Below are 22,226 nucleotides of genomic sequence, written 5' to 3' on the forward strand. Positions count from 1 at the left end.
TGGGACTAGAAACTTGGCTGGTTGTTGCATCCACGTGGTGTAAAATGGCATAATAGGACTTTGATATAATGATATGACCTAATCTTGCAGGAAGGACAACTGGTCCTGACACTCCAGGTCTGGGTGAGCTAGGAATTTTTGTGGATGAACATGCAGCAAGTTCGGGGAGTTCAAAAGCAAGGGTATCTGCTCTCGCGGACAGAGCCAACAAAGACAGGCACTTGGCAAATACAACCAATTCCTGCCTCTCTTATCTTTGACATGCTGCCACAGCTTTCCAAACACCTTTCAAAGGAAACGTGTTACAGTCAGGCCAAAGTAGCAGTGTGTGCTTCCCTGGTTTTGACTCACCAGGGTGCTGAAGTGGTTGTGCACGTAAGCACGGAGGATGTCGGGCATTCCCAGAGGAGCACGTACTTTGCACGCATCAAAGGAAGCTGAAACCCAGGAGCTGGCCCACAGAGCATGTGTTCCTGCTGTTTGTAGCCTGCAAAGAGGCAGTGAAGCACTCCCGGACAATTGAGGTACAGATGTGAGAGCTCTGGTTCATGAGAGAGGACTCCAGAATCAGTCTAGCAGCTACAGAAATGTTTACTGTCTGATTTATTGCAAATTGGCTTTTGTTTGGCTGTTGCGTGTGATCAAAATGGGTCATCCTTGCCAAAGGAGGCAAATGCAATTCTGTCAAACAGCATCTAAGTGCTTCCTTTGCTAAGTGGAAACAATAGCTTCTCCTCACTTTGTGGACTCCTCTTGATATTTCCTTAGGTGGCACTGACACAGTTCACAGATCAAGCATACCAGGGTGACTAATATTAAAGAAATAATTGGAACAAAATGTAGAAATGTCCCCCCCCCAGTAAAATTTAAACTTCCACTACAAAGAAATATGCAATAATGTTACCATCTGGGTCACTTTATTCAGGCCCTGTCCACATTACAGGCTAGAAGAGTGTTCCCATGCTGAAACACTGCATCATTATTAGCAATTACCAGTGTAGCTCCGTTATCAGCAATGGGATGTCTACAGCCAGTTTGCATCGGCTGTGCTGCTCTTATTTACTTTGGAGAAACAAAGGACATAAAATGTCTCTGCTGGATGCTGACATGGTGTGTACAAAGGCAGATGTCTGTTGTAATCTCGGGGGTGGACAGGGAGGAGGTGTCACAGGGAACAGCTCAGCCACTGAAAGTTACTTTCATCAGTGTTTCCTTTGGCAAAGGCTGCTCAGAAAATGCTAGGGGAAAGGTGGGAGGGAGACGAAGAGGAGGGGGAAGGAGGGAGGCAAAAAAAGCCGAAGATGAAAAGTATTTTTCTTACTGTGGTCGGCTCAGAAGCTTTTTTGACAGATAATTGCTAATTATTTGAGAGAGATTGGCATTTTTCTGCAGGTAACTGTCTCTCATGCCTTAAAACCCTGTAGAGCTAGTCTGGAATAGCCTTTAACACCTACTTTAAAAAATCCTAAAGACCAGCAGACAGCAAATGGTCTATTTAACACCTGGGAAAAGTAGATACACTGCAAGGAAATATTAATCTCTTTTCAAAAACAGATGATTCAAGAGCATATTTTTAGAGTGCCTTTTAACTTAGACACCAATTCAGTTTTCTGGTTACTGGGTCAGGGTACTTAATGGCTCCATCAAACATGGGACGATGCATGAGTGAAGTCCTCGGCTCAATGACTAGGGTATGAGATCTGCTCTAACGTCTGAGTGCACAGTTGTGACTGCTTCTCTTCAGAATTTGCCAAGAATGAACATTAAAAGAGGCTGCAGGGTAAAAAACTACAGCTGCCTGACAGACAGGCAGCAGCCTCATTTTACACAACTCTTGTCTGTACTCTGCTGAAATAAAAACAACAGGGTGATTCATAACTTCTAAATTATCCATGCAAGAAAAGTGGATTTCCCCCCGCTATAATGAGAGTATAGGAGCCTCCTTCCTCAGCACCATGCTGGGGAAACAGTCCCCATGGCTGCAGTCAGACCAGACCATATGCACCAGAACAGGCCTTAAGAACTCACTTGTTAAGAGTTTTTTCATTGACTGTGCTTAATGTAGTCCTTAACAGAAAGCCTATTTTTGATATTTTTCTGTAGACCTCAGTCTTGGGCCCAGGTACTTTGGGAGGGTTTGCCATGCTGGCTGCAGCCACAACCGCACGCTCTGTGCTCTGCCGTGGATGGATGCACAGTGGTGACTCCTCAGGAAGGGTGGAAACTGTGAAACAGCTGCAGCCTTGGTGAGTTTTGGGCAAAACTTGCCTCCACCTGGACCAAAGCTGGCTATTTTGGTCCTAAGTACTGCCTGCCCTGAGCCTTAATGCTGAGGTGGCTCATCTGCACGCTCTTTCTTTGAAAAAGTCTTTTCTGGGCTTAGCTGAGGGGGTAGACAATGACCCAGTGGGGCTCTGCAACCACCATGTAGGGACATGCTTGTGGCCCTAACCCTCAGCCCTCCTCCTGGGTGGGGTCAACCCTACATGGTACTTCCATGTATTTTAAAAAGGAAAAACAGAAGAGAAACTTCTTTTCAAGAAAAACATAAAATCTAAAACGTTAAAATTAATAAGCATAGCTGGTGACAAACCAGTATTTACTTGAGCAGAAAGCCTGGGACAGGCCATGAAATAAAGGTTCTGAAACATCACAACTGGATCTTCTTTGGTTTACATGGATTGCTTCATTTTAGCTTCTGTACTATATAAGATGCAATTTCTTTGATTAGTAAGTTAGACAAGGTGATCTCCTTCCAACACAAATGTTCCTATGATAGACTGAAACAAACTTAGTACAACTCAGCAAAATTTTATTTTCATAGAAAAAATTAAAAATCAAATTGAAAAGATGCTTCATAATTTTATCATCAAAAATTGAATGAAATTCATGCCAAAAATTGAACTGAATGCCTCCACTTTGCTTTCTGGGGGAAGAGAACTGGACAGTTGGAATTTAAAGCATTCTGTGATAGTTGGCCTCAGAGTCAGACAATAGACTTTGCCTGATTTATATAGTACATGTTTACAACAAAACTTCCTAATATCATTTAGACTAGCTTTTCCCACAAAAAAGATTTTTTTCTACAAAAGTCTTTGACTGGTAGCAATTGTTGCAACTATGTTGCATTTTTCAGTGCAGTTTCCTCAGAGTCAAAACTCGCCAGTCATCTAAATAACACTTTCGCAGATGCAGAGATGGAACTCATCTGGAAAATTCTTGTAGTACTTTCCTGGCAAAAGCTATACAAGATCATACTTTACTAAAAAGCATTTTCCCTCCAGGTTCTTTTGTGTCAATACAGCAAAAAAGGTGTTCCTTGGGATACAATAAATAAGCGTGTGCATGCGCACATGTGTAGATGTGTGAGATTTCTCCAGCACAGAAACATACAGTTGAGGTTACAGCTGTGACAGTTACATTATAAACCCATTTTCACATTTGGAGCTTTCTGAGCTGTATTATTTTGTCACAGAGGTTTACATTTAGCTCATAGGGGTATTTTTTTTAGGTTTCACAAAGTCTTTTAATCCATTTTTGAGTTGCCAGAGGATAAAGAAATGCTTTTCCCGCCTCTTAGATTCTTACAGCCCTGTTATGGCATTGATTTTTGCACAGAACTCTCTGCAGAGTTTAATAGCAATCAGCAGCCTGATGTGCCTTAATGACTTCCTCTGTGCGTTCAGAAAATGGCTAAACTTGACAAGTTGAAACTTTCCAAGGGGCCAGTACTCACTGAGTAATAGGTCCCACGTCAGTTTGGGATTATTATTGTAAAGTAATAACAGAAAAAAGACATTAAAATTTCCTTCAGTTTATAAAAACATTTCAAAAATTAGTTTTGTCCTCACAACAGCCCCTGAGTTTAGAGCTAAGCGTCTACTTCTCAGCTTGTGCCCATCAGACTAGACCCACTGCAGCTATTGTAACTGCAGCAGGGAAGGATCCAAACCATAAAGAAAATACAAAGTGGTCAGTCACAACTTCATTGACTTCACTAGAAACATGCAGACAAAAGAATGGTATAGTCAGGTGCAGGATGAGTCCATTAATGTCAGTGTTAGCTACTTTGCCTCGTATTTTTTTTTATATCTGAATGAGAACAGTTCCCTGAAAACATAAGTCTGCCCAACACATAAAAGAATGTGGCATAAGCAAGTTTTTTTGTGTCAGTCCACCTCGTTTATCTCCATCAAGACTGCCAGAGGACAGCCATGGAACAGTGTAAGGACTATGGAGAAGCGAGTGTGATCTTTGTCCCAACCATGCCAGCAATTTGCAGATGAGGGGCTTCCTGAGACATGTCCTTGTGTTTAATGGCATTTAATCAAATTACGTCTCATTGGTGTAAGTTAGCTTTGAAGCCAAGCAAATGTGTAGCCTCCATAACAACAGGACTCCTAATGCTATTTTATGTGTTCTCAGAGAAAAGGATGAGGTTCTCAGGATGTGTTCTTGTTTTTTTCTGGGATGAATTTTGCCTTCTGGAAGTTTTGATCATACAGTGAGGGGTGAAGAAACATAGCCATGCAGTGAAATCAATATAAATTAATACTTCAATTTCCTTTGATTCTATTATACTTCTGTAAGTCTATCCCTTGAGTGAGAATTTAAAGGCTATGACTGAGAACAGAAACAGCATCAGGAAGCTGGGACTTTAGCAAGAATCTAACACAATCTCTCATTATTTTTAGCGTGAGTACCATGAAACTTGGTTGCAGATTTTAAAGCATCAGCTGCTGATATCATGGTATTGTCAAACTCCTCATTTAGGGTAGCGGAACTTTCTGGCTACTGTTATCACAGTGGAAATCCCCCAAAATATACCAGGTAAAAAATGAAACAGAAATCCATAGTAATTTTTTAGACACGGGGATTTTTAGAAAGTTTCACAATTTTTCAAGGCTTATGATGTCCAAATCTTTGAGTTGGCAATATTGAGAAAAAAAACTCCTGTATCTTACTCAGGAGAGTGTGAATTTTCACATCAGCTACAGAGAGGAAATAGGTAAGGAGCAGACATCAGGTGGAACAAACCAACCATAAACCAGCCTGAAATGTTCTGAAAGGAGGTTAAGAAACAAGGTAGATGACCTAGCACAGTACGTCACACATTACATGTACTCCAACAACAGAAAATTGTTGTGTTTTTCATTTGGTTGCTTTCGGTTTTGCTTGGTTGGGATTATTTATTTATTTATTTAATTGTTATTCTAGCAGTACAAACACATTTGAAAACTCATGGGTCTGTTTGCTCCTCTACATGAACTGTGTGCATTGGAGGGAAAGTAACATCCAAACTGAGAAAAATCCTGTGAGAGACACTGGCACTAGAAAAGTGCTCTTCAAAAAAGGGTTTTGTGAAGCCTAGTATATTTTTTTTCAGTCCAAGCAATACTGAGGCAAAATTTTGTCATTGACTTGAAGGAAGCCAGAATTTCACCCTATGTGCAAGGATGGGGAATGCTCCCTCCACAGCAGACAGTACAGGTCCATATCTTTGTGTCATCTGCTTCCACCCAGTAACAGCTTTATAGAAGTAAGTTAAGAATGAATAACTTAACAGCTGCCCAAGGCGGCTCTAAAGTGCTGCTTTCCCTCGCTGCACATGAGAAGACAGCCATTAGTGTTGCTGCTGCTAGGTTCACTGCTCCTTGGGGGACTCGGCATTTGCAGAATGGCCTGGTTTTGTACTGACAATATGCACACATCTGAAATTGCTTGCATTTGGATGCTATTTGGTGCACAGTTTTGAGTTAGTGTCGTGTCTGTTATAGATTCTTCTCATCATGGATAATGTCTCTCTTGTGAGCGTGAGTCCTATTCTTTATTTTTGTTTGGATAACGCTACTCTCTGAAAGTAAAAAGATTGCCACATGCATTCTTATATAGCAGTATTTTGTTAAAAAAAAATTAACAGCTAGAAGATGAACAATGCAAAACAATGGCAAATAACTATTATACTGCACTACATTTCCACCCAGCAGTCTCCAAGGATTTTGCAAACACTAATAACCACATCCTCACATATTTGAAAACCAGAGAAATATTATCCTCTTTAAGGAAATCAAGACACAAAGATGATGATTTACTGTCCCAAGATCAAGCAGTAGGAGAGAGTTAGCACTGTAAAGAGCCACAGTACCATAGCACCCAATCCTATGTACTTCTTTAAAGCTGTTAGTGGAAAGAAGGACAGAATTACTTCATTCTACCGACTTTTAAGAAGCTCCTACCCATTCTGCCTAAGTATTAAAGTCCAGTCTTGCTGAACAGCAAAACTTTAACTCAACTTCACTCTGAATTATCATGTGTTCAGCTACAATACTGGCCTTTCTTCTGAGAATTTCTAGGGAACTGTAGAAATGTAGAGTCAGCTCCTCATTCAGCTGATGTAAATTACTGGGGCTCCACTAATTTCAGTAGAATGATCTTCAGACAAATTAATAATATGGCCCATGAAAAAACACCTTCCTTTCTTCACATATTTAAATAAAAATTATCTGGTATCTTTCAGATGAGAAAGAGCTGAAGCTGGGATGCAGAATGGAAGGATATATTTAATTTTCTATTCTGAGCATATGGGGCCATGCAAAAGTTACCTAGTAATCAGATATTTATTTTCAGAGCCCTCAGAGTTTGATTTCAGAGCATCAGCTGATCTGCGGTTACATCTATGAACGTGTTTTTACTTTGTAATTTCAAGGGGGGGGGGAGGAATAACTAAGAACCTTGCATGTCATATGAAAGATCACAGAGTGAGAATGTGCATACAGATAATTTCCATGGAGTAAGCGAGGTGCTTGAAGGTCACACCACAGTAATTTATGTGGCTGCCTGGTAATTCAAGTTCAAAAAAAAAACCTTCCTGGAAAGCATAAGTTACAGCACACAGAGGAACTGCTTCGGTTAGACACTTCGGCTAAGGTTTTGTACAAAGAACAAAAGCTGGGAGAAAACTGATGTGTCACTAAATCCCCCAATATGCACATCTATATATACATCTATATTGCACTTTGCAACTTGCAATCAGTAAGGCAATCGAATTAATTTAGCTATTACAGTATCCAAAACCCTCTACTAGCATTTTTGAGTAGTTATGTCACAGAGAAGTAGGTCTATACATAAGTTTTTACAGCCACTGTAACTATTCCAGTTTAGAAACCATTATAGATAGAGCAGTATACAGTCATTTCCACAAACTGCTGATACTAGCAAGGCTTATTGTGCAAAAGCACTGACATAAGACATCTTTATACTAGAATATATGTGTTCCCCAGTGTGTGCTGAATTGTTTTAACTATACACAAACAAAACCTTAATTCAAATCATTAAATTGGTTAAAAAAATCAGTGCATGAAGACTAGGCTTAGACGACAAAGATTCAAGTCTCAAGGAGTACACAGGTACAATAATTAAAAAGTGTAAAAATGTCCAAAGTATAAACGTAATAGACAGTAGAAGGAGCCTAATTACCTGGGAAACATGGCACTGGCTCTTGGAAGTAAGTTTTAAGTTTAGTTTGGGAGAGAGCTATTTGTGTGGGAAAGAATGAAGAGCATTGGTTTTTTGAATAATGACATACTATAATGAGAAGAATGAGAAGCAATTTGGGCACTATTAGCAACACTGTTCAACAGTAATAAGGAGCTTGAAAATTATGTCAGAGAAATGAGATAAAGATGACTATTATACTGTTGGAAGGCCATTATGTGGTATAGCTGTGGAGGATAAATGAAAATGGAAACCAGCAAGGAACATTATGATATGCTTATGGTATTTTGTGTTGAGCTGTTAGCAGGTGCAACTCTACTGGCATCAGTGAGCTGTGTTCAGTTGCTTCACAGCTCAATGTGGTCCTGTATCTATTTTATATACCTACAGTATATAGCCTATGTGCTATCAAAACACATTGGAAAGATCTGAAATGCATCAGAATGTTAGACTATGTGGAGTGGTTAAAACGTGTACCTGATTTAACTGCTTGCCATCTGAAACACAAGGAGATGAACCTAAACTGTCTGCTTTAAATGCATGCAAAGAAGTTTTGGATTTAAGCCCAGATATGAATATACAAATAGATAAAGTTTATAGGACTGTGACACAAAGTCTCAGGGGTTTTCTGGGAATGTCAAAAAACACTCAGCAATCAGAACATATGCCTGCCATGCTAATACATCTTATGCCTCTGTCTCCAAAACAGATTATGGACATGGCTGTGACACAGAATAAAAAAAGAGTTTTTATTTAAGAGCTACCTTTGCATATTTTTCTAGACTTAGCTAAAGCTACTCAAATGAAGCGACAGCCTAGGATTTCCTCTAAGAAGGGTTTTTAGCATGAGGGATGTAAGCCTCTCATTTTGCATCTGGCAAAGTGGTGTGATCGCTATGGAAATAGGCAGCATAGCCTACAGTTCTGCATGGTGATCAAGCTAAAGCTTTTCTAAATTGCTGATCTGCTTCCCTTGTTACAGATGAATACATCAGAAGAAAGTCGGTAGAAGTTGTCTGGCTTAATGATAGATTGGCACAAGATCCTACAATAAGGCAAACTTTGATTCTCACTCACGCACTTAGCAACTTGTCCCAGACCTTCACTATTAAGAGCTAAGAGCTGCAGAAGAACTGATAACCTATTTATGGTGATTTATGAATTGAGGAGACAAAAAAGTATGAAACTGAATCTTCCACTGTATAGTAAATTACTCTGCAAGCATCTGAAAACCACTGTTCTAAAAAGCAATTATTAATTTGTGTAGTGCCAGAAATGTATGTCCTAGCTATTAGTCCTGCACAAAGTGAGTCTGTTGTTTTAATTGACTTCAGCGTGACTGTTTATGTGAATGAGCAAAACTTTGGCTGTGAGGGAGCATTTCTCAAAGCTTGAGGCAGAATAATCACTTGGGTGTGAACAGACCTCTCTAGTTATCTCTAGGTTACCAACTTCCAATTTAATAAGGAGTGTTCAAAGGAAAAAAAAAAAAGAAAAAGAACTACCTGTATCTTCTTTTCAAAGATGAAAAGAAGCAGGATACGGCTCCAGCAAAGGGCTGAGCTGCAAGGTCAGTGCGTGCCCCTACCTGCTGTGGGGTGCTCCAATCCCTGTCCCACCCCACAGCTCTGATGGCTGTGTCTTCACGTGGGGGCACAGAGCAGCCCACAGCACAAGTGTGCAATGGAACCCAAGCTGCTGGGAGTGTAAGGAAGAGATTAACCCAGGCTCTCGTTCAGTGTGAGGCTCAGCCCATCTGTGTTTAGGGGAGACATGGGACATGTGGCCACTGCAACTCCACGTCAGCATGGAAGGCAGCAGACAAACGCCCAGTTTCTCCTGTACAACAGCTGGTTATTGTGCTTCTGGGATATGCATAGTTTCTTCTGGAGGAAATCATCACATTAAATGGGAGTCTCTTCCACATATGGAGATATTTTCTCAATGGTCCTTTTGAGCCATCTAAATTCTTCATTTTATAGCATTACGTAAAATGCTTGTAATGATATTAACATGCAAGATGAGTCTAAATATGCACAATCCGTTCCTGTTTAAATATATTACTATAAAGCTCACACGGTTCTTAACCAGCTCTGTGGATCACAGAGTTTCACAGTACCTGATGTGTAAAAAACAATCAGAAATTTGATTTTTGAGGTTACGTTTTTAAAAACCTTTGATATTGCCCATGAAAATCAATTTCCTCCATGGAAGTTTAGGACTTAGGAAAGGGGTTATTCTCACATTTTTGTGAATTCCTACAGAAAAGCAAATGACCTATGCTCCCAGAAAGTTGGCAGGTGACTTATTAAACTTCTCTCGAATCTCCTTCAGGAAGTTCATTAAAAGTCTATTTGGAAATGGCCAGGTGCTTGCTTCCCACAGTGCAAGAGGGAAATCTGTCACCCTGTTTAAAAAATTGTTTGGTTACTCAGGATAAAGAAATAATCATTATACCAAGCTGTGTGGTTTTATGATGGAAAACTGTGGCTTGGTGAGAAAAGTGCCAAGGTCAATGCAATGAAAGACCCACAGTGAACTCAGACATGGTTTCAGAAGTCAGTGGTGGACAGAAGCCAGGAGAACAAAGTCTTTCCTGTGGTTCACTCGAAAACAATTTTTAAGATTCTGGATAAAAATAGCTCTCTAGCTTGAGAGAGTTTTTAGCTTGAAAATATATCATTAGAGAAGATTTTTTTTATGTTTTGTGAGGATTGCTAAGGCTGACAAAATTACCTTGTTTGACACTGGATCCTGACCTAAATACTATGGCCAAGTCAACTAACAGGAAAATAGCAGGGCTAAGCCTTTTTCATTCTTTATTCTGCCAAACCACTGCCTCTTGCAAACAGGATTGATTACAAACACCCAATTAAGAGGCATTTGGAACATGATCTGAACACTAATCCTGTCTCTTTTTCTCTTTATACCTAATTATCAGCCTTAAGATGGATATTAGCAGTTTAATTAGCAGATTTACTTTAGGAACTTCTACATAAACTAAGAAATCTATAACACAAATACATGTATATAGGCACAGTCCTAAAAAGGTGCATGTAACACATATACCTATATCTAAGTAGTCCTGTGTGATATATAAGCATAGACATATACATGTGAGTGCATGTATATCCAATTTTCAAATATAATTTCATTCTTCGGAAATACTACGAAAGAAAATAATTGAATTTTGTTTCGCATCAGCTGTATAAAAATATATCATAATTATCAAATTATGATCCAATGTTATAGCTTGCAATAAGCTATAATTAAGAAACTAATTTTCGGAGACACATAGGTTTTTGTTTCAATTAGATTAGCGCAGGAAAGGAGGGTGAAGAGCAGTGTGGGGTTGACTGAAAACATGTTGTGAGTTTCATGGGGCTAATGCCAGTGTCTCTGGGTTTCAATTTAGAAAGGATTCAGACCTCTGTTCTGAGTTTGTTTATCTCTGTCCACAGAAAGGATGAAGGATTAGGCTTAAGGGAATCCATATTTGACCCTCAAATTTTTCTTGTCTGAAGGGCATCTGGTTGTAGTGCATCTAGGCAGAGTTCTCCTCACAGTTCACTTAACTGTCCAGATTAATAGAAACACCTGCATGTGACTGGTTTTACAGTTTTAGTGTGCTACTGTAAAGAGACTCAAGTCAAGGCTCCACTGTGCCAGGGAATGTACCCATACAGATAGAGTGCAACATCGGGCTCTGCATCCAACACCTCAGCCCTAAACACAGGCCAGCACAAACTCTCTAGCTATGACCAGGTGGTTTGGTCATGGATTTCCTAATACCTTTTCCTGAGGAAACTCAAGCTCAAACCACTACTCTAAAAGAAGGAATTGTTAAACAGTTTGACAATAGAGACTTTTACAAGAGTTAACTGCTTGGATAAACCACAAAGGAATCTTTTTATTACACTGTATAATCAGAAAAACAATATAATTTTCAACTTGTTTCAACTCTTATTTAGTCTCTAAAGCACAATAAAATAACAGCATCCTCTTTAGATGCTTGCATCTGATACTCGTATGCAAATACATGCTGAATTTTATAGCAAAGAGAACACTGTATATATTTTCATAATCCCGAACCTTTAAGTTAAGGAGAAGATTTTGGAGCAGAACAAGTGTTTTCTGCTTCCCTGATCCTGCTCGGACTCTGAGTTAATTCCTTTCCTTGGCACAGCTTACTGCAGCCTTACAGAAGGTACCAAACAGCAGTGGTCACCAGCAGGACTGTCTGGGTCTAGCAGCATGCTCTCTGAGAAAGCATTTTGTATGCTTTATATAAAGCACAGAAATTCCCTCAAAGTGTGCCCAGACACATGAGACACCACATGGCCCCTAAATCCACTGCAACAACTCATCCCAGACGACACCAAAACCACTTGTTTCTTGGTTTAGGGACAGAGTAAAGGATGGTCCCCTTCATCCCCTTAGTACTTCCAAATAACCTCTCAGTAACCCCAAACAGCTTTTGAGGGACAGATTTTTGAGGGAGGCAAAGGGGTGGAGATGTTGCCCCTTTGGCCCAGGTACGACCTTCCCAGGGTGTTGGTGCCCACGTCCCCCTCATGGCTTCGACAGAGATGCCTCTGCCTACCTGTGCCTGGGCAGCAGTGTCTGCAGAGGGGTGGCTCCAGTGGTGTGGGCTGGTGGTTTAGTTAATCCAGATCAGAGCAAGCAGGGGCATTCCCACCTCTCTTAGGTACCACATCCTGCTGAAATACACTAAAAGCCCCATGCTGATGCTTAGGGGAGCAGGGCCAGGTCACTAAAGCTGTGTTTCTGTTGGGAAGCTCAGAGGCCTTGGCTCCTTCAGACCTCTCTAGTCAACTGTGGGCAAACACCATCTCTGCCTCCCACAGGCCTGAACAACTCTGCTCCTATGACAGCCCAGCCCTTACCCTGCCTTGTCACCTGCAGGCACCTCTCTGCCTGCCAAACTCAACAGCAGCAGAGAGAGAGGGAATTAGGAAGCACTGACTGATATTTGCCATCCAAACAACTAATCCAGACACAAACCATCCTACAGGGCCTGTGCTGCACCCTTCTCCACAGCCGTCAAGAATCACGGGAGATAGTTCTGTGGAAGTGGAGGGCAAAGTTCCCACTGCTTCCAAGGGCAGGGGGGTCACACTAGGCCCAGACCCCCCCATTATGCCCGAGATGTCCTTGGTGCTGTTTGTGGGAGCAGTTTAGGACTGGGCAGGCTCCAGATGCACCTCTGGGCAGTCAGGAAGCAGCTACTGCATGCCACTGATGGCAGAAACCTTTGGACAGGCAAGTCCCAGTAGTGTCCTTTATGGGTGGCTCTCCAGACGGGCAACAAGGACACATGCACTCTTACTCCCATCAGCTCAACCCAAAGGGCTCGAACCACCCCTGCACAAAAGGAACGAATGAGAGGCACAAAGTCCACACAAAGCTGTGTGGAAGAATAAGAACCAGGATTTAGACAAAAGCAAATGAAAGCTTAAACTTTGCAGGAACTAAAGAACGGCTGAACCATGACTTGGCTCGCTCCTGTTTATTTTACCAGCTTCAGTTTGTTATACCTACAGATTTGCAGCATAAATCCATTGACATTATTTAGAAATAAAATGGATGGATGAATTTCTGACATCATTAAGGTCTGTGGGAGTTCCATGGAGCTACAGTTTCACCCTGTAGGATACCTATGCTTGCGTTCTTACTTAAGGATCTGGAGGAGCCATTTTCTTCTATATAAACAAACAGGTATTTTTTGCTCTGTATTCTGTAGCTGACTGCAATTTCTTTACAGCTCTAATCTCATCGCTCTAACTAATCCCTGGTAAAGGTAATATAAAGAATAATTATCTATGACATCTTTCCTTCTACAATGTGAAGGTTTCCAAAATGGGCAATTTTTCCATTCTGAGTGATTTGACAGCATTGTGTACATAATCCATAAGTGTTAAGTGAGGGTAATATTTATTCTCTATGTCTGTAAATGATGGCCAATAAAACAATAGTGCCATGTGGCATATCTACAAAAACCTTGTAAAGCAATACAGTCAAGTCTGGCAACAAAGTCAATAATTTGTCAGTAAGGAAACCACTATTGGGCTTTCTCTACCAAACCCACCACCTTTCTTAAGCCCTTTTCTTCTGAAGCTTCACATTCATTTTCTTAATGTTTTTAACGTAGTGTCTGTGAAATTTTTATTGCTCCCTAGATAATGACATCTGATCTGAATGTAACCACACACCTCTTTGCTCAGCAACATTTGTCACAAACCATTATAAATTATCATGCTGATAGTGTGCATTGCTGGGAAACCGGAAAAGTTCCATAAATTCAAAGTACTGTATCAGTGACATTCTTGTTTATTATCTAGGTATAAAGTTTTACTAGATTCAAGATGGCTACATTTACACAGTAGGATATTTCAGCAACACGAGACTTGTACAGCTTGCACTAAGTGCTGAAAAGCATTTACCACATGCAACAAACACTGGAGTGTTTTAACTAATATGTGGCCATATGTTTTGTCTCTTCTATTCATTTTAACCATGTTCCTGACTTCAAAAATGCAGGGTTATTATTTGGGCTCACTTGAGAAAAGACAAAATGGCAAACCAAAACTAGTTTTCTCTTAAAGTACAACCATAATTTCTGTGTCTTGGCCTCCACAAGAGGAGGCATAACACTCATTAGAGTTAAAAGTTAAAAAGAGACTGCATATTTTTTCATTATATATGTCCTTGATAACAATCTGTGGTTGACATATTTGTATACTTCCTGTCAAAACCCAGTATTTCCATTAAGCTGGTACAGTAGTTCTGTCTAAAAGATTTTCTATTAGTTGAACCTTGCTTGTGTGAACATATTTTTAATTATTTGCGTGTCTTTATTCTTCAAAACTGTGAAAGTTCAGTCCTTTGGAATGCCTCCAAAGAAACAGGAATTTTCACCATGTTTACTTGAAATTTAAAACAACTCAAATGGTTCTGATTGTCAGAAAAACATACATATATGAATTTTATTAGCAGTCATTTGAGAAATGCTTATTCATTAAAGCATGGCATAATAAGTAGGTAAATCAAGGGCATATTTTTAAATTAATTCCAAACCTTAATATACAAAGAGACTAACTGGGAACAGCTTCAGTACAGCTAATGTTTAAATGTGCTGCTTTTGACTCTCCTCAGAGAATTAGCCTTTCACCAGTTTTACATTTCAATATATCTAGCCCTCTGTATAGAGTAATATTTTTAAAAGTTAGATAAGGCCCCTTGATTTTCTTGTTGGCACTATGGAACAAGAAGATAACCTTTCCAAAGTCACATTGTTTGCCTTCCTGGGCTCAGGGAGTCCCTGTTAAAGTTGTTTTCAACTCTAACTAAGGTCCAAGATGCAATGAACAGCATTATAAAGAGGATTTTGGGAGCTAGGCCAGCAAGCTAATCTTCTCTAGTCTACTCTAATTGTATGGGACATTTTTTGTTCCCAGACACGAATTCCCTTATCTCTCATTTTCTCTCTGCATTTCATATTTAAGTGTTTATTAATTTCCAGTGCTAAACTTTTCAATAAACTAGAGTGTAACCTAAATTACACATTTCTAGATTGCAGACTGAGTTTCTAATAAACTAAGCATATTAGAAAAACAAAGTGTACTTAGCCTCAAAACCAAAAAATCTTGTGATAATTTTATTGCTTTAATCTCCTGGTTTATCCTATATTTGGTACAAGGAATGCGAATTTTGTAAGTAGATGCTGAAATTTCAGACCACGGAGATTGCTGACAAATTCCTGGTGCTGAAATAATTTTCTGTTATTCGGGTCCTAAGCTTTTTCTTTGCACAAATACAATCCCCCTTAAGTTGAAAAGAACCATTTTCAATGTGTTTGAAGAAGCAGCTGAGTAGTTTAGCATAGCCTAGAAAATCAGCATTTCAGCATTGTCAAAATAATGGTAAAGTCATCACCATCACATACTACAAAGACAATGCAAACAACCCTGTGTAGAGACTTCCTTCCACCCACTACCATCTCATTACTGCACTGGGCTCCGTTTCAGAGGAAGAAATAATGCAGGGGGGAGAGTGGACAATGAACATTGAGAAGGAAGCAACAGAGGGAGGGAGTCAATCCTTTCCCTGGACCCAGTTCAGCTCAGTCTAACACTGTTTAGCACAACACTATGCCACAAAGATTACTTGTTCTTCAAATAATTGTATGCTGTACACCATTTTACTGCTGCCAAAGCCCATGTTGGTTTTACAGAGTTGGAAAAACATGCATTCTAGAAAGAGAGAAAAAGGATTTGACACTTCATTTAATTTTCCAGTTTTTGTCTGAGACAAAGAGTGACAAACATTTTAAAGAATTAGCAGCGTCCCACAGAATGAAAGCAAAACCTGTATCAAGAAGACACAGGGAAGTGAATCACTACCCGAGTACAAGACATTAAAAATTAAAGAATGGGAAGTCAGCATGTGAACATATGGTGTGAATATGAGCTGCAGCTCCAATGCCACAGTAAAACCTCATTTTAACGAAGAGTCAGTTTAGTTTTATGAGCACAGGGTTTTCCTGCATTATCACTCAACTATGGTAGTGAAATGTGGCTGTATAAATGGTTATAAAAAAACCAAAAAAAAAAAAACAACAAAAAAGCAACTAAGCACCACTCTGCATCATTAAAGAACTTCATTTTAAGAGAAAACAGTAATTGTGATCTAAGTAATCAATTTATTAAATAATAGGAACAAAGACGTGCATGGTAAAAATTAAGTGCTTGAGTACAGTTACTCTCTTTCTCTAAATCCAACACTCTAATCTCATGGTCTGTTACAACCACTCCTGATGAGCTAAACATCATTTTATGGGACTAAATCCTGCAAAATCCTGAATACACCCAAGAAATGGCAAAAACCACTGGCTATTGAGTTTAATCTTTCTGACATGCAGAGAAAATCTTGACTAGTAGCATTAATGAATAGCAACTCTACTGCAGTTATCAGAAGAGAATGAAAAAAATATGACACTCAAGGAATATTTAAATAATGAATCACTAAAATATTTTCTTCATGAAATAAGCAGGCTGAATTTAGAGGGCATGTTGAAGAGGGGAATGATCTGACCATGTGTTGCCTTGGGCAAGCTATGTAGTTTACAGATTTGGGGGAAAGTGGAGAACAGCTTCTGGGCGGTTCTGATTCCCCTTCTCACTTTTGGAACAGACGGTCAGAGGGAATGCGAGGACAAGGGAGCAAAGGCGGCCTCAGCTCTCCCCTTCTTCTTCTCAGGGTGCTACTGGAGAGCAGGAGGAGGGGAAAGAAGAGCTACTGGCCATAAATCAGCAGCAAAGGCAGAAAGGGGGAAATATGACTATCAGTCCTACAGTCCACTGCCCTTTAAAGCATGAGAGCAAATGCCAGACTAACCCTACGTTAAGAGGATTTGGCAATTTATAAATGGCCTGCCTCTGCCATGGGCCGTTCGTAGCTCTGGGGCACAAAAGGAAAAGGAACTCCTTTTCCAAACTCCAGAGACTTACTCACAAAAGCAAGCAGGCCAACAAACGGTGCCTCACCCCGACCGCACCCCCATAGCGCGCATCACCACCGATCGCCACCAGCTCACAGCCCATCGGGCAGGCGCAGCTCAAACGCGCTGGGAAAGCTGTAAAGATCTTTTTAACACCCCACACCTCCCCCTCTCCCCGAAGGACGCTCCTCGGAACGCCAGCGGCCGCAGCCCGGCCCCAGGACTGGGATCCCCCGCGGCGCGGGCGGCGCGGCCCCGGGCGGCCGGCAGGTGGAGCCCGGGCGCTCCGCACTCACTTGCAGTCGCGGTCCTCCAGGTCGAAGTGCGGGTTGAAGTTGATCATGATGCGCTGGTACGGCTCCGGCGCCTGGATCAGCCACTCGCACTTCTGGCTCGGGTGGTAGGACTGCGGGTAGCCGGGAGACGTGAGGTACCCGGGGCTTAGAATTTTGATCGTGTCGCCGCACTTATCTGCGAGGGGGAAGCAAACAGATGGGCTTGGTCTCAGTGCCCCCAACAAGCACCCGCACCCCAAGCAGACCGGCTGGCTGCCGTGGGAATGCTGCGGGGCCCGCAGCCTTCTAAAGGCAAAATTATGCTGCATCCTTACGCCTTTAAAGGCATCTCTGCTATGTTGTACCCAAAAGGAAGAGGCCTCCTTCTCCAACCCCATCCTTAAGGCAGTATGTAGTAGAAGATACCCCATTTCTAAACAGTAAGGATACTGTTTTAAAAAGCCCTCCTCTCCAACAGTGCCCTTTACAGTGTTAAAACCCTGCACCCTTCACAATAGCGTTAATGTTGGCTCAGAAGAGTACATAGGACACAATTAACTCTAAAAAGTATAATCTTCTTAAGTATGAAGTTTTAAGAAAAGCTGGGAGGAGGTGTAAAGGGATGCCGTTTGACCCCCTGCCCAGCTGTGGGATAAGCCTGGTCTGTGTCACTGACCACTGGGATTGTCTTGGTGGATCCAAGCTCATCCGCAGCAGGCCCTGCCTTTGTTTTATCAGTCCATAAATCTAGACAGGTTGAAACTATCTGTGCTCTTCAAACCCAGGGTAGCAGAGAACAAAGTAGCTCTAGTGAAGCAGAAATCATCCACTATTTATTCTTTCAAGGAAGTTTGTTCATGCTTGGAGACTGCATCAAAGTAACGGAGCAGAACAACATTCCTTCCTGTCTCTTCCATTCCTTCCTCCCCTCCCAAAAAACAAAGATTTATTTCTAATAGGAAAATAGTTGCAGAAGTTTCAAGAATCACCAAGTATGACTGAAGTGTGGTGTGCTGCATCTTGCTCCTCTGGTCAGCATTGTAAAGGTTTCATTTTAAGGTTTATAGAAAAAATAAAAAGGGGCAAGAAATCCAACCTACACAGTCACTCACTCCACTGTCTAGTGCAGGTTTGTGTTATCACTTTTTTAATACTATGGATTTCTTTCAACAGACCTTCAGGTAAGAAGAATATTCTCCACACATTGATTTTAATTTGGAGCAATAAAACATGACAGTAAACTATGGACAAGAAGAATGTCCCCACTAAAAGGCAAGACTATATATCATTACATCCCAATAGTGGTATATACAGGCTGCAGCGCTCTATCTAATACATTCCTTGTGAAAGCAAAATGGCAATCCTTGCTCTCAGCATGAATTTATAAAGGTACAGGATTTTATTGTAGGAAAAACAGGTCAAATGGAAATGAATGAGAAAGCGCACATCAAAAATGCATAAAGCAATACTCTTTATAGACATTATTTGCCATAAATTAGAAGAGAAGGGGATGATACATACTCAGCTATATGGTCAAAACCCAGATACTGCTAAGCACGTTGCTGGGAAAGGCTATCTTATTATATTTCCGCTGTGCCTTTGCAAAACAGGCTGTTTTCCTCTGACCAGAACAAAAGGAACTGCAGCTCAAAGCTCAAAAGCTGTCACTGGTGATCTTGCTAATCCGCTGTCTGGGGCTCTCAGGGAATCTTGCCTTTTCCTCCCTGTGTAAGCACACTCGGAAAGTGATCCTGTCTCATTAAGCCCACTCCAGCCCTGCAAACAACATGGCAGAGTCTGGCATCTGTTAAATGCCTGAAATAAAGCAGTGCTGCCTCTAGTCACTTGACAGAGTCACTTCAGAGGACGCTGAGGTGGACTCACTACCACCAGGGCTCCTTGATCTGCGATTTCTGGGAAAGTGACAGTGTAATAAGATAATGCGGTCTGCTAGACTCTCTGGCTCTGTGCAATCTCTCTCACACTTGATTAAGAAGAACAGTTTCTAATGACTTTGGACCATTAGTTCCAAATAAGGTTAACGAATTAATTTAGTGGACACTAATACTCCATGTAGGTGAAGGTGGCATAAGTAGGTCTGGTAGGTTATAGGGGAGGTTAATAGCCTTGGTGACTCCAACAGGACCACCACAATGACCACTCATAGTGGAGGCTTCTGCCCAGCAACTGGCTCTACTCCCCTTCTTTTAATAGAGATAAATGATCAACAAAAGCATGGAGTGGCTCTCTCCCACTCCTCAGAGGTACAGGACTAGCAGCAATATGGGTTTATATGTGAGGCAGCTGCCCACACCCCTCACCTGGGCTGGGGGGATGAGCAAAGTGCACCTCTCAGAGCATCCCCACTTCAGGCTTGGTGCACGCCTCTAGCACCTCTACTCCTGTGCCACAGCACTGGCTGATTAAATTAAGCAGCCTCTTCAAAACATATTGGGAAAGAGATTAACTTCCATCATAAAACATGCGATTTTAATACTCTTTCTTGCTTGACACTCCACTTGTGGTCCCTTATTAAAACAATATACCAGTATAAGTGGAGGGTGCTCTCTTCTTTTAATTACTTAGATTGAAAACCAAGTCAGGCAAAAGTAAATATTTGATAATTAGTTAATAATAATTGCTCAGGATTTGCCGGGAAAGGAAGACTCGCACGAGCTGTTTCATGTGCAAGAGCTAAACGTCAAGCAATCCCACAATTAGACCATCCTTAAAAACGCATCATGCAGTGAAATATTCGCAGTGCCCTGGCATTGTTCGGGGAAGGAGGAGCATGCTGCTTTTAATTAGTTGTGTTTTCAAGGGCTGCTTGACAGTAAGCTAGCTACATCACTCATTTGTTATGGGATTTCTTCTCTTGGAAAGGAGTCGTGAGCCTTCACAGAGGAGCTCAGCTCCTCTCTTGGCACAGTGCAAGTTGCACGTAAGATGCAGACTTGGGAAAGGGGTACTCTAGAGAGCTCTCCACGTGAAGACTACTCGCAGGTACACACACAGCTAGTAAGAGGCACGATCTAAAACTTTACGCTTTGAAAATAGAAAGGGCGGGGGGAGGGGAGAGAAAGCCCTCCCTTTAAAGTGTTCATTATCTTTCAAATATCGAAAGGAGAGACATTTAATTGCCTATGGGACGGAACATTATTAAGATAATTGGCTGTCCTGATCCAACGAGAATGAGCAGTCTGCTTCATACAACAGACCGAAACAACAGAAAATAAAATCGGAAGGCAATGCCAGGGTGGGCAATCCTCGGGTGAGGACTCTGCCGCGTCCCTCCTCCGGCAGAAAGTTCCCCCCAGCCAGGCTCACGTTGGTGCCGGTCCCGCGCCCCCCCGGCTCCCACCGCCCACTCCCGCGCCCACAGCCGCCCAAGCTGAGACCCGACGTCCCACGTTACACTCACCGCTCCGCAGAGCCCTGGCGAGGGTGAAGGTGAGGGCTGCACAGTGCAGGAGAAGTCCCCAATCCATTTTCCCTTCAGGGGAAAGGAGGAAAAAAATAAAAATGCCCTCCACGCACAACTCTTCCTTAAATCCTGCAACTGGAGTGAGGAGCAGAAAGCACGGTCCGCAAAGGCAGTCCCGGGGGCAGAGGGAGGCTGGCTTCTCTCTGTGCCTCAAGCCGCCCGCATCCTGTCATTTAGCTCCGGCTCCCTCTCCCTTTCCCCACACTTGTTCTTTCTCCAGGCGCCGCTGCCTCTGCCATTCCCAGCGAGACTAGAAAGCCAAATGAAAACGAGGAAAAAAAATAACAAAAACAAAACCCAACAAACACACAAACAAGACAGACAAAAATCCTGGCTGCTGCCGGCACCTTCGGAGAGCGCTCTGCGGGCGGCTCCGGGAGACTCGGCGGGGTGCTTCTGCGAGGGGAAATAAGGAAGGGAAAGCGCCTGGGAGCGGGGAGCAGCGGGCGCTGTGGAGGTTTGGGCACTGCGTCCCCGCCGCCTGCCCTGCTTCTCCCTCGGGGCCGGAGCCCCGGGGCGGCCGGTGGCCCGCGGTACCAGCGGTGCCCGGCGCCCGCACTCACCTGCCCCGGCGGGGACGAGCGAGCGCTGCCGCCGCAGGGGAACTCCCGGCCCGCCTGGGAAGGGGAAGCGCCCGGGCGGCTCCTGCTCGCGCTGAGGAAGAGGAAGCGCAACTCAGCGGCAATAAGATAGGCCGAGGAGCCGCCGTCTCCCAAGCCCCATGTCCCCTCCCCCTCCCGGCCTCCTTCTTCCTCCTCCTCCTCAGCCCCCAAGACATTTCGGCAGCGCAGAAGAAACGGAACCAAACACACACGGCGAGCCCACAGACCTGACACTCCAGCCGAGGGCGTGGTCTGGCGGAGCGGGAACGCGAGGGAGGGGTGGATCGAGAGGCGGCGCTTCCCCCGGCACGGCAGGAATAGAGCCGATCCGGGCGGAGGCACACCTGCGCCCGCCGCCCGCGGGCTCCTTGCGCGGCCCCGCGCAGCCCTGCCCATGCCACTGCCCTGCCCTGCCCTGCCCTTTGCCGTGTCCTGCCGTGTTCCTAACCGTGCCCCGGCCCCACGCACACACACACTCACCCCCGCCCACGTTCCGGCTCGCTTCTCCGCACGGTGCCCCGCGGGAGCCCTGTCCCGTCCCTTCCCGGGCCGCCCCCTCTGCCACATTTCCCCCCCTCCCAGCACTCTCTTTTTATTTCGTGCGGGAGTGCAGCCAAGCGTCCGTCTCCGCGCGTGTCCCTCGGAATCCCTGCTGTTCCCCAGTGGGACACCACCGTTCCCTGTGATGCTAGGGGAGGTTGGCTGCGCTGGTGTGGGGTGAGCTGCCCTCACCCTTCGTGAGAGGATCTCCAAGTGTTAGGCTCATCCGGCCACTGCCCTCGTCCTCTTTGCATTTCTGCATCTCGGCGGGAGGCCTCCCTGCATCCCGTCTCTTTAGACCCTTTTCCCAC

General features: G+C 43.0%; 1 protein-coding gene across 5 annotated transcripts in view; it reads right to left on the reverse strand.

Moving 5' to 3' along the window:
• Positions 1–21,144, reverse strand: part of NRP1 (neuropilin 1) — a 113,207-nt gene extending 92,063 nt beyond the window's left edge. For all 5 annotated transcript variants that reach the window (XM_018075581.2, XM_018075579.2, XM_018075578.2 and 2 more), the window contains exons 1-2: positions 20,711–21,144; positions 17,311–17,485 (exon numbers count right to left, since the gene is read on the reverse strand). In XM_018075581.2, the coding sequence (XP_017931070.1) occupies positions 17,311–17,485; positions 20,711–20,777 (242 nt within the window). In that variant the 5' untranslated portion in view covers positions 20,778–21,144. The remainder of the gene's footprint in view (positions 1–17,310; positions 17,486–20,710) is intronic.
• Positions 21,145–22,226: the final 1,082 nt, after the last annotated feature.

The sequence above is a fragment of the Manacus vitellinus genome, unplaced genomic scaffold (genome assembly GCF_001715985.3).
Source record: "Manacus vitellinus isolate BGI_N305 unplaced genomic scaffold, ASM171598v3 scaffold_3_pilon, whole genome shotgun sequence".
In the NCBI taxonomy this organism is placed as follows: Eukaryota; Metazoa; Chordata; class Aves; order Passeriformes; family Pipridae; genus Manacus; species Manacus vitellinus.